The sequence below is a fragment of the Pimephales promelas genome, chromosome 6, assembly GCF_988280905.1.
Source record: "Pimephales promelas chromosome 6, fPimPro1.hap1.1, whole genome shotgun sequence".
In the NCBI taxonomy this organism is placed as follows: Eukaryota; Metazoa; Chordata; class Actinopteri; order Cypriniformes; family Leuciscidae; genus Pimephales; species Pimephales promelas.
The window spans coordinates 34,819,649-34,833,423 of NC_142774.1; the positions used below are offsets into that span (position 1 = coordinate 34,819,649).

The following is a 13,775-nucleotide window of genomic DNA, read 5'->3' on the forward strand; positions in this document are numbered from 1 at the left end:
ATGAGCGATCGTTTCGCTTGATAAGACCCTTATTCATCGTCTGGAATCATTTAAAGCCCTTTGAACAGTTTGCACTGAAACTGTTTTTTGGACCTTGAACCGCTTGGTTCCCATTGAAGTCGATGAAATGGAGAAAAATCCTGGAATATTTTCATCAAAAACCTTAATTTCTTGTCGACTGAAGAAAGAAAGACATGGATATCTTGGATGACATGGGGGTGAGTAAATTATCAGCAAAAGTTTTTTTTTTAAAAGTGAACTACTCCTTTAACTAATGTTAAAAACTAGACTATTGTGAAGTGTGACCAGTATTTCATTGCCTTTTGATTGATTGGGTCCCATAAGAAAGAAAATATACAAATAGGATCTTGATTAATATCTCAATTGTTTTTCCAAATTTTAGGTTTTTGCCTAAATAGTACAGTGTAATCACTCATACGTCTCCTCTAGAGCTTCAACATTTTCAAAAACTGTGCTTTGATGGCTCTTATTGCTCTTCAGATTCTTTCAAGACTATCTGAATGATTCCGTCCACATTAATGTTATATACAGGTACTGTTGGTCAGAAATAGTGTCATTAGTTTCTGCTATCGACTTTAGCAGAAACCCAAGTTGATACTTCAATAAAAAATAAATAAAAAGAACTGAGAGCTCTATTACATCTCCTGAGCAACCTCTAAGCAATAAACGTGTCCTCTGGGATAAAATGTTTTGCTTGCACTCCTGACATGTAAAATCATATTTCACACTCTTGCAGATACCCACACACTCTTACAGACAGTCTGTCAGTATTTAATTGGAGACAATTGACTAACAGTACGCTCTTTACTTGAAAACTGTCCAGCAGGCTTTGAGAAAGAGATCTCTCGGCAAAAACAAGCCTGTTTGTCTGACATTTCACCAAAATCAATACGGAGGATAAATTTGGCCCTTTCGCTATGCATGCCGCAATTTGCCACGTAATTGTGCTTTTCACTTCGCCATTGATTAGTCTTTTCACTGAATGTATATTGGCCACCCAAGCGCTGTTTTCGCGTCATGCCACAGGCACGTAGAATCAGCCTTCACTAACCTGCAATTATTGAAGCAGGATCACTCCTCTTAGTCAATGCACGTGTGCTCGCTATTGATTGTCCCACCATGCATGTATATACGCTTGGAAATGTGTGTGAATGCATGTGCAGCTGTTAACAGACAATGTAATTTTCATCAGATGATAACAGCATGTGGTCTTATTTACACGGTTAAGCCACAGGAGCTTGTTTCCCATGAATAGCTCAATCACACAAACAGGTTAGACACACAAACTGTTGTGCACAATGGTCTCGCTCTCTTATCTCTCGGCTTATTTGTGCTAGAAAGACTTAGCGGCGTGCTCGTGCAAGCATAATGTGGGAAATTCATTTCGTTTGGTCTTTTTGATGAAATTTTTAGGTTTAATTTTCCAAGGATTGGAATGGAAACCAAATTAATCAAAGTTTTTAAAACCAAGGAGGTCTGAAATACCTGCCGAAAGCTATCCGTTAGCATTAGCTAAATGAGTGTGCATCAAGTGTTCCTATTCCTAAGCTAAATTACAATAAATGAGATTTAAATTAAATTTAGTCGTTTTATAAGCTTTTGTCATTTTTATTAGTTTTTTTAATATTTAGTTTAAAAAAAAAACATTTAATACTTCAACTTAATTATTTCAGCTAGTCGACAAATGGCAATTAATACTAGTTACATTTTTGCATCTACACTGTAAAAATTAATACGCTTTATCTAATCAAGAAAATTGTGGTAACAGATTACAAGCAATATTATTATTTAAATTGAACTAATTAGAATTGAGTAATAATTAATCAAATTATTCCTTAAAAGTTAACCATTTAAAATGAGTAAAGTTTACACCAAAAAAATCAACAAAAATATCTGAATAACAGACAGACTCTTTATTTTATATTGCCAACATTGAAGACACTTGATGTTAACAAGCAGAATCACTGAAGGAAACACCTAAAACAAACACCGATCACCATAATGACGACTTAAATGTAAGTTTTTTTTGTTTTTTTTTGTAAGTTTTACTCATTTTAAATGGTTTACTTTTAAGGAATTAATTTGAATAATTATTACTCAATTCTAATTTGTTAAATTGAATTAAGAATATTGCTTGTAATCTGTTTCCCCAATTTTTTGATTAGATAAAGCGCATTCATTTTTACAGTGTAATTTCTGTGTTATTTTATTCTTTTTTTAGCTTTATTTAAATGATCAAAACAAATAATTGTTTTAGTTTAAGTTAACACTAACAACAATCAACTCCTATTTTGAAATCTCCATTTATAGAGAAAAATGCTTTTTGAACCCATGTGGTGTATTTATAGCATTTACTAGCGACTATGCTAACAGCTAAACCTTGACCTCTTAGTCAAAATGAGCGACACTTTCACAAAAAAAAAAAAAAAAAAGTTGAATTGAAAAGTAATTGAACTGCAGTGCAGTGAGTTGAATGGAGTCTTGCGTTCTCATAAGCACGTGATTGATTAACCTGTCAGTCTAGCAGTGTGGGTCATGAGGGTTTGACACACGCATGTTAGGTCTAATGAGATTGCAGCCTTATTCGCACACATTAACCACTGCGCTTTTCAGGCAACTGTCATGTTCGCCTGTCAGATGGATTGTCTTGCAGGTTGTGTATGCATGATTGATTAACCACTAAATGACTGCTAACTTGTGTGGGTAATTGCCAGCAAACACGTAATTTGCTTTCGCCTGTTTGCATTTGTGATGCAACGGTTCCACATCAACAAGCTCTTCGTTGGGAGTATTATGGTCTTGCGGACTGAGGTTGCAGGGTAATCCTTTAACATGAGTGGGTTTTAAAGTAGTGCCCAATAAATAATAAGCTTTATTCCACTCACGCATTCACACACACACACACACACACACACACACACACACACACACACGTTTGAGGTCAGAGCATCGACAAAAATAATTTTGCTGGTTTTAAAGGGAAAACGTTAGATTAAAAAAGTACAATTCATCTGTTTAGGTGTAAATATGACATTATATAACATGTAATTTACACTGTAACTTTATAACTTACAAAACACAGGAGATGTGAGGGAACAATCTTTATTAACCGAAGAACACACAGGAGAAAAAAACAAAGCTACAACACTTAAAAGAGTAGTTCACTTTTTAAAAAACTTTTGCTGATAATTTACTCACCTCCATGTCATCCAAGATGTCCATGTCTTTCTTTCTTCAGTCGAAAAGAAATTAAAGTTTTTGATGAAAACGTTCCAGGATTTTTCTCCATATAATGGACTTCAATGGGAGCCAAACGGTTCAAGGTCCAAAAGACAGTTTCAGTGCAAACTGTTCAAAGGGCTTTAAACGATTCCAGACGACGATTAAGGGTTTTATCAAGCGAAACGATCGCTCGTTTAAAAAATAAATAACAAAGTTTAAGTTTTATAAGCTCAAATGGTCGCCTTGCTCGGTTCTGTGACGCACATTCGTGACTCTCCTGTTCGAACTTGTTTATCAAAATGAACGAATCTTTTTTCGTGTCATTTGGTTCATTCAACGAATGAAATGAACGAGATGACTTGTTCGAGATGACAAATCTTGAGAAAAGATTTGTTCATTTTGATGAACAGGAGAGTCACGAATGCGCATCACAGAACAGAGCAAGGTGACCATTTGAGCTTATAAAACTTAAACTTTGTTCTTTTTTTTAAATGAGCGATTGTTTCGCTTGATAAGACCCTTATTCATCGTCTGGAATCGTTTAAAGCCATTTGAACAGTTTGCACTGAAACTGTCTTTTGGACCTTGAACCGTTTGGTTCCCAATGAAGTCCATTATATGGAGAAAAATGTTTTCATAAAAACCTTCTTTTCGACTGAAGAAAGAATGACATGGACATCTTGGATGACATGGGGGTGAGTAAATTATTAGCAAAATTTGAAAAAAAAAAAAAAGTGAACTACTCCTTTAAACACTGACGAGACCGAACAATTAAATAAAAAAAAGAACTACATACTTTATGAAGAGTAATCAACATAAACCAGAACATGTGCAGGAACTAACTAACAAGCAGGGAAACACGGTGAAAATGAAACCAAAGTAGAACTTAACTGAATATGTTACATGTATAATATAATATAATATTTACGTTTACCAGGGAAAGTGTGTCTATTAACATGCAGTAACATCGCTGAGTGAACCTTTACCTTTATGTTATGTGTGTGGTAGAACCGGGCCCCGTGACTCAAGTGAGCTTCACTGAGATCTTGGACACATCTCTGAGGATCAGCTGGCAGGAACCAGAAGACAAGAATGGCATTATCACAGGTGAACAGGCTCAATCATCCAATCACAGCTACAGCTCACCCACCAATCCACAGGAACTCTCACTAATCTTTCCAACGCTGCATTGGAAGGTGTCCTAGGGATTGACTTTTATTAAATCCTTTTTGTTGTTGTTGTTTTATTAAGATCACTAAAAGTTTAAAAAGTTTTATTAAGAACTTTTTTTAGTTTCCAGGTACCTTTCATGCATTGGTTTTATTATTTTACCCCTTTCCCAAACCTCGAATTTCAATATTAAATTATGAAAAAAAAACATCATAAAATGTTTTAAATATTTTATTAAAAAGATATATTTCATTTTAAACATTTAACATTTATCATCTAAACAAACATTAATTGTTTTTTAATATACAATTTTTTTTTTTAAATACCTGTTTTACTGTCATGTTACATATTAGTAAGTATAGTTAGTTGCGTTACTCCTCTACTTTTAGTTAATTACTCCACAACAGTGCTCTGAAATTGGTTGCATTCATCTTACATTAGTCTTAAAAATTAGTAATTTATATTTTTTCTTCAAGATTTGTCATAACGTTTTCTTGAAATTAGTTACATAAAAAGGTAAATTGGTCTAATTTGAATGTTAAAAGTAAGAACTAACTGCTAGTTCGTAAGACAGTCTAAACTCAATGAAATTCCATAAAGAGTTATAGGAGAAGGTCACTGCCTATGTAGTCCTCAAGCAGTGAGGTGGTTCACTTAGCCTACATTTCTCTTTCTCGTCCTCTCTTTTCCACCTCTCCATAGGTTACGTCTTGTGTTGGGAGGAGGACGGTCAGAACGAAACCCGCGTGTCTCAGACTCTATCCAACTCCACGCTGGCGTATAAAGTGACCGGGCTCACTTCACTCACCACGTACACTCTGCAGGTCGCTGCCGTAACACAGGCCGGCACCGGCACTGCCACCTCATCGGCCATCTCAACAGGACTGCCGCCAGGTCTCCACACTCCCAAACAAACACACACTTCAATGCTAGCATCACTTCAATGCATCAAATTCTCTCTCGGGGATCCGTGATAGTCACCATGTTGAAACTCTAAAGGAAATTCAGCCCATGAACCAGGATGCCGCAGTGGGGAGCATATTTCACATAGACCAGCAATCCGAGACACAGTCAGTAAGACTGTAATACATCACATAGAGTCAGTAAGAAGCTCTTGGGGCCGCTGTGTGTGTGTGTGCGAGAGAACATGAAATAAATGATGATGACCAAAAGCCAAGCTACACTCATTATCTCCCACTGATATGCTGTTGAGTCAGGAGAGAACGAGCTTTATCTACTGTTGAATGAGCCACCGTGAACCACCCAAATATCATTATCAATCCATTTAATTACCAATTAATCATATACCCAAACACAATGCGCACTGGTGTACACAAAAGCTAATCGACTCTGAAGTGAGTTATGGGCCCATTTACAGGAGTTTTCTTTGAAGGATAATGAAGACACAGGATGGAGAAAACTGAACAGAAAATGTCGAAATGTTTCAATTAGAGCAGCTTGTGAGTGACATAAATATGTTTTGTTGTGTTGGTAAACAGAGCTACCTGGTGCTCCCTCCAATCTGATCATCGCTAACATCAGTCCCCGCTCCGCCACCATAAAGTTCCTCCCCGGCAGTGACGGCAAAACTGCCATCTCCAAATGGATCGTAGAAGGACAGGTGTGTAGGCGTGTGTGTGTGTCTGTCAAATTTAGTTAACTTTTAGCTAACTGGCTAACTTTCCCACAAACGGCTAATGTTTACAGGATAGCTAACTTCGCTATCTCTGTACAAAGTTGTTAAAGGAGAACTCCAGCGCAAAATGAACCTTTGGTCTAATAAAACATCGGTACCTAGTCAATCGTTCTCTGAGATTTGTTTTCATGATGATCGAATATAAAGAGTTGTATCTCTAAAAATGGTTTAGCGTATAATGCTAGTAATGGGGGCATATAATAAGTAAAAAGAAATCGCTAGTTTATACCACTAACAAGGCTCAAAATAGCCCCACACTAACGCAGTAACATAATGAGGGTCCATACATGCAAAACGAAGCATTGAAAACTTTGTAAGTGTACAGACGTTTAATAAGAAGATATTTTATGAAGACAGTGCACTTCGTGTATACAGACAGGAGCCATCTAAGAAAATAGTCTCTAAGTCAAACCACGAACGCCGTTCATACAGCTCAGAAGTTCGCTGAACTTATTTTTTACAGTCTATTTGAACTTCATACAGTTCAGCTCACTCAGCATGACATTTGTGGTTTGACTTGTCATGACTGTTTTCCAAGATGGCTCCTGTCTGTATAAACTATGGTATAAACAAAGTAAACTGTCTTTATCTTCTTATTAAAGAGTAACTAAACACTAAACCAACTTTTTTTAGTTAATGATCTGTAAGAATGGATCTTTGTTAAAACCAGTCATTGATTCGAGTAACTTTTTTGACATTTGTTTATAAAGTGTTCTATTTCTACAATATATAGTGTAAAAACATCTTAGTGCTGCCCTCTTCAGGTTGAACGGTGGCTACTGCAGTTGAATTTTCCTATTGGATGTTCCGCACTTCGCGACGTACCCAGGTTTCAGCTCAACACGCGAGCTACGCCCTTGGCAGTATAAAAACTATCTTGTGTCGTCAAAACCACTGTAGGGAGTCAGGAATTGGAATTGTGAGTATTGAAAACGATCAGGATAGAGTGTTTTAGCATCTATTTCGTCCCTTCTACTGTATCTCTGCTGGGGTCTGCCCACTTGTTCAGCATTTTCAAATATTGCCAGTGGGTGGAGTCAGGTTACCCTTTAAACGGTCTGTACACTTACAAAGTTCTCAATGCTTCGTTTTGCATGTATGGACCCTCATTATGTTACTGTGTTAGTGGTATAAACTAGCGATTTCTTTTTACTTAATATATGCCCCCATTAGAAGCATTATACGCTAACACAGTTTTTAGAGATAAAACTCTTTACATTTGATCATCATGAAAACAAATCTCAGAGAACGGTTGACTATGTACCAATGTTTTATTACACCAAAGGTTCATTTTGCGCCGGAATTCTCCTTTAACTTTGCCACAGATATCAGAATTCTGTCAGCTGAACCAATGGTTAACTGTGCTACAGTTTTTCCTTTCGGCAAAAGTATAAATAAAAAAATGGTTATATTATTCATGTATTGTAGCTTCTGGTGGGAAATGGGATGCCATGTTAATTTTCTCTCTTCAAAATAGTTTACTTTGCTGTAAATGACACTTTTGTCTCTCCAAAATGGTCAACTTTCCCATGAATGTCAATATTTTGTCTACGCAGTTGGTCAAATGGCACTGTGACACTTGTATTTGAAAATTGGTTAACTATCACTTATTGTCTCTCTCCAAAATGGTTAACTTTGCTGTAAATTACATTTGTTTTTTATGCAAATATAGACAAAAAAAGTATAAAGTCGCAAATGTCAAATTTTAGGGCTGTGGAATGGTTCACTTTGCCACAAATGGCAATTTTGCTTCTGCAAAATGATAAAAATTTTGCATTGAAGGGTTTTTTTTTTCTCTGAAATAATGTTTCCTATGCCACAAATTGCTGTTTTCCCTGCCAAATAAGTAACTTTGCGACGAATGGCAATAGTCCTTCCGTTTCCACATTCTGCAATTTTCTTTCTGCCAAGACTGCTTTGTGGAATATGACTCTTCAGTGTATGTGCTCATATGTATAAGTTTGTGTGTATTTGTGGGTGTGTGTTATGCCCTTGTCTGGCAGGCTGTGCTCCAGTGAAGATGCTGTTGTCTGACAGGTACTTTATCTCCAGGGAGAAACAGGCTTGCTCTTGCACTAAAACATCTTCCCCTGGAGAAAACGCGCACACACACACACAAGCACACATGCGCACACACTGTATGTGACACAGTACGAGATGGCTAAGGAGATGTCATGCACCGTGTCTCCCCTGCCCTTTAGGTGTGGTGTGGTTTGTGTGTGTGAGCATATGTGTTAAGCTCCTCTTGGATGGCGTCCAATGCTGTGCAGCGTGAAGAGAAAAACTCCTCCTAATGAGATCCCTCCCTTCCCCCCTCCGTTTTCTCCGTTCTCCGTCCTTTAATACTGTTTAATCGAGGGAGAGCAGGAGGGAGGGAGGAGAGAAGAGAGAGGAGAAGATTAGAGGTACTGAGGTGGCACTAATGGGGTCTTAAGTCTATGGGTTAGAAATCAGCTTGTGTTGGTGTGTTTTTTTACAGCTGACTTCTTCACAGCTGTATCCGGGACCAGGCCCGGTTGCTGATTTCGATTCCCTTTGTAATCTTCTCACCTTCCCTCTGCTCGAGCAGGGCTGCACAAAACACGCTGTGTAGATATGGTGTTTTCATGGAGTCCAAGTGCTAGGTGATTCAACATGGGTTATAATATTTAAAGGGACATAGCTTGGAAAACTGCATTTTTCTTCCTCTCTCCTCAGTGCTCCCAGATCATTGGTTAATATTAAAGGAGTAGTTAACTTTTCAAAAAAACATTTGCTGATAATTTACTCACCCCCATGCCATCCAAAATGTCCATGTCTTTCTTTCTTCAGTCGAAAATATTTTTTTTGATGAAAACATGCACTTCAGTGGGAACCAAACGGTTCGAGGTCCAAAAGACAGTTTCAGTTCAAACTGCAAACTGTTTTAAGGGCTTTAAACGATTTCAGACGATAAATAAGTGTCTTATCAAGCGAAACGATCACTCATTTAAAAAAAAAAAAAAGTGACATAAGTTTTATAAGCTCAAATGGTCGCTCTGTTCTGTGATGCACGTTTGTGACTCTCCTGTTCGAACTCGTTTATCAAAATGAACAAATCTTTTTCTGAGTCATTTGGTTCATTCAACGAACGAAACTAACGAATTTGTTTCGCAAATGGTTAAACATTTAAATTTAGCGCCAGATGATTCCACCATGCACTCTATTTACTCTTATAATAATACTATAGTCATTTAAATTAAGAAATGGTACAATAAATTACCTTTCCGAATCAGAAAAGACATACATTTCGATTATGGAATGTTATAATCATCATGTTTATTCAAAATTAAGAGCAGCTGCGTTGATTGTCAGTCGTTGTCATGGAGAAATCCTGTAAAAACTCTGTAACTGCAGAGCCATCGCCGACGACTGATGACGAATCGGGTTGTTCCATTTCACAGGGGAATATTTCAACTCCTTGGCCCTTTGAACCCTTTTTAAGGGCCCTTTTAAGGGCCAAGTGGTACACTCAAAAACAAGGGGTAGGGCCAAAAGGTGAATTGGGATTGAGACTTAATTTCTGCCAACAAAACAACAACAACAACATCAGAATATATAATTGTTGCCCCTATTATGAGAGGAAAATGGGTCCAGTGTTGTATTGGTATCCATTAACTTGCATTATATAGACAGAAAACTCCTTCAAATGTACAGATTTTGTGTTTCCCAAAAGAAGGAAAGTCACACAGGTTTGGAATGGTGAGTAAATGGTGACAGAATTTACATTTTTGGGTTTTAAACTGTCCATTTAAACTCCCTAGTCCATCCCGATGAATGATGTGTGAACTGTGAGATTGGTCAATCATATCAGAACTCATTTACATATGGAAATGTGAAAGGTGCAGTAGCCAAAAACAATCAGAGGCTCAGCGAGAGGACTGTTTTGTGTGAAAGAGCCCTTGACTAACAGTATAAGTGAACTTAAGGGGGAAATTGAAACGCTTTCGAAGTGAAAAATATGGGCCCTTTTAAGTATTTTGACAGTTTATACATGATAATGATAGGAAAGAGCTAACCGCATGATATTAATCACAGGTTGCTCTATGAATAAATGGAAGCAGCTCTCAGGGAAGTCCTAGAGGAGACGTGAGTCACGTGATTTTGACATGTTTGAAATGATAAGCCGTTTTTGTTTGCAAATAATGACTGGTTACATTACCCGGTGTCTCTTTGTAGCATTTTTTTTCATGTTGTGGATCTGCTTTTTAATTAGCTCATTACCTCATTAAGGTCAAGGTGGTTAAAAAAACAAGCACTTTACGGCTCTCGCGTGTCATTGTGGAGACCCTATGGCAACTTGCTTTTGATTCGTGGAAAAAATGGAAAACAACAGCCCTGATATGGATGGAGTGTGCGCTGCAGGCAGCTTGGTTTGGTTTGCTGTTGCTTTTCACTGTCTGTCTAAAGTTTTCCTATCATCAGCTCTGACTGCTGAATCTGACTTCAGTATATTTAAAATGACACTGGAGGAATGAGGAATGCAGGATGTGTAATAACACAGTATGGGGTACCTGAATTTGCCCTTATTTGCTGTATACATCATGTGAAACCTAATATGAACTAGAACCAATCTCAATTTTAACATCTCATTTGTTGACTGTCATGTTGATGTCAGTTTACTACTAATAGTTAAGGCATTTTAACATAGAACTGGATGAAAATATCTCTGGGCTCTGACTTCCTTGCAACACAACGTATTGCTATAGCATTGTAGTGTAAAATAAAAAATCGAGTATTTAATAAAAATAATTAATTATACATTTATTTACAGAGCTGCAATAAAATTGACTAAAATGGGAAATTAACAGTTTTATGTATTATTTTTAATAAAATATTTTTTATTAAATGTTACTAAATATTTTAATACAAATTAAATAAATCAATAAAGAAATGTATTACTATAGCAATACTACTGTACTGTAAAATAAAAAAGTATATAATAATAATATTTATTATTATTATTATTATTATTGAAATTAAATAAACAAGGAAATATATTACTATAGTAATACTATTAAAAAGTAAAATATAAAACAAATCTATAATTGTAATGACTAAAGTTGTAAAATATACATTTTTATTTATTATTATTATTAAAATATTTGTATTAAATTGTGTTGACTATTATAATACAAATTAAATATACCAATTAAGAAATGTATAACTATAGCAATACTATTTCACTGTAAAATAAAAAAAGTATATAATAATAATATTTATTATTATTATTATTATTATTAAAATTAAATAAACAGGGAAATATATTACTATAGTAATACTATTAAAAAGTAAAATATAAAAAAAATCTATAATTATAATGACTAAAGTTGTAAAATATACATTTTTATTTATTTTATATTATTAAAATATTTGTATTAAATTGTGTTGACTATTATAATACAAATTAAATATACCAATTAAGAAATGTATAACTATAGCAATACTATTTCACTGTAAAATAAAAAAGTATATAATAATAATATTTATTATTATTATTATTATTAAAATTAAATAAACAGGGAAATATATTACTAAAGTAATACTATTAAAAAGTTAAATATAAAACAAATCTATAATTATAATGACTAAAGTTGTAAAATATACATTTTTATTTATTTTATATTATTAAAATATTTGTATTAAATTGTGTTGACTATTATAATACAAATTAAATATACCAATTAAGAAATGTATAACTATAGCAATACTATTTCACTGTAAAATAAAAAAAGTATATTATAATAATTATTATTATAAAACAAACCAATGAAGAAATTGATTTCTATAATACTATTGCACTCTAAAATGTAACCCAACTATAATATATAATATTATTTGATAATATTATATATTATTTGCTCATTATTTGATAGGTGCAGAATTTAAAAGTGCAAAATAGCTCAAATAGAATTATAATAAAATATATTTTTATCAAATGATGACTGAAAACCACTCGCTGGCTTAAACATGCATTAAGGACAACATTTAAACAACATTTATACTGTTTTCCCCCCAAGATGATAACTAGACATCTCTAGCTGCTATAAACATGCAACATTTTTTGTTTTTTGAAATAGTGTCTATATTCAGTGTAGGATGCAGTTGGCAGCACACTGTTCACTTCAAACACATCCTCTGTGTGTCACAGGTAGGGACTGTGGGTGAGGAAGAGGAGTGGAAGGTTCTGTTCGAGAAAGACCATCCGCCAGCCTCAGACACTCTAGAGATTCCCAATCTCATCCCCTTCACTCAATACAGGTGAGCCTTTCTCCTTTTCCAAACGGGAAACCACTTCCACATCAATCAAATTAACCAAAAATGTGTCGAGAAACAGGCCCAAAAGCTCTTGTGTGGAAGAACCTTCACAAACCTGTTAACCCTTTCAGTTTCGGTGTTTAAATCTCAGCTGTTTATGCCCTTTCAATATTTAAACTCGTTACAATGCCAGCATTCCCTGCATTTATATATCTCCAGACGTCTTTTTTTGTTCATCTCTTTCTCTCGTTCCCCTTTTCTATTTCTCTCCTTAATTGATTTTCTCAAGGTCTTGTGGAAAGATTGTCTTCTGATTCTCGGCACACTATCTTGTCCTAAAGGGATTACAGATGATCAGAGGCTGTAGAGATCTGTTATCCTGTCCAAAATCCCCTGTCCCCCCACTACTCAAGAGCAAGATCAGGGAATTAAAAACACTGTTTTTTCTTCTCCCCTTGTTACATATGCCTTGCAGGTTCAGGATGAAGCAGGTGAACATTGTGGGTTCGAGTCCCTTCAGCGAGCCCTCTCGTAAGATGCAGACTCTGCAGTCGAATCCAGATGTGGCCCCGGCAGATCTCATAGTGTTTTCTCCCAGTGAAACCAGCCTGAGGATTCGCTGGGAGGTGAGAAAGGGACAAACACACACACACACACGATCCTCAAACAGTTATGGTCAAATTCACACCAAGTCCAGGTTTTCTGCATGTAAATGTCATTTTGTGTTCTGCACTATACTGTTATAAAAGTTTGGGGTCACTAAGATATATATATATATATATACAGTACAGTACAAAAAAAAAAAATATATATATATATATATATATATTTTTTTTTTTTTAAGGAAAAATATTTATTTTATCCAGCAATGATGGATTAGATTTCTGAAGCATCTTGTGACACTGAAAACTAGAGTAATGGCTGCTGAAAATTCAACGTTTCTATCACAGGAATAAAATACATTGTCAAATATATTGAAACGGAGAATAGCTATTTTAATTTGTAATAATATTTCACAATATTTCTTTATTTTTTTTAATCTTTTTGAACATATGAGGCTTCTTTCAAAACCATTCAAAAATCGTATAAACTCCGAACTGCTTCTACATTTCTGCACATTTGATGTGTAGAATGGTGATATGATCAGAGTAGACCATAATCAAACCAAACAACATAACAGTTTAATGCAGGATATACAATACCATACATAAATAATCTAATAAGATAAAATAAAAAGCCTTTTCGTTAATGCACAATAACACAATATTGAATTATTTTCAGAACACACTGCTACATAATGTTACAATAACGTTGCAATATCCACATGGAATTTTACAAAAGTATTTGAATACTTTTAAAATGTCACGGAAGACTTCTGTGATGACATCAA

General features: G+C 35.1%; 1 protein-coding gene across 3 annotated transcripts in view; it reads left to right on the forward strand.

The window, feature by feature from the left end:
- The window catches only part of sdk1b (sidekick cell adhesion molecule 1b), a 269,066-nt gene that overhangs the window by 200,646 nt on the left and 54,645 nt on the right, over window positions 1-13,775 (forward strand). For all 3 annotated transcript variants that reach the window (XM_089132480.1, XM_089132482.1, XM_089132481.1), the window contains 5 exons: window positions 4,252-4,350; window positions 5,116-5,307; window positions 5,913-6,034; window positions 12,279-12,388; window positions 12,861-13,011. In XM_089132480.1, the coding sequence (XP_088988606.1) occupies window positions 4,252-4,350; window positions 5,116-5,307; window positions 5,913-6,034; window positions 12,279-12,388; window positions 12,861-13,011 (674 nt within the window). The remainder of the gene's footprint in view (window positions 1-4,251; window positions 4,351-5,115; window positions 5,308-5,912; window positions 6,035-12,278; window positions 12,389-12,860; window positions 13,012-13,775) is intronic.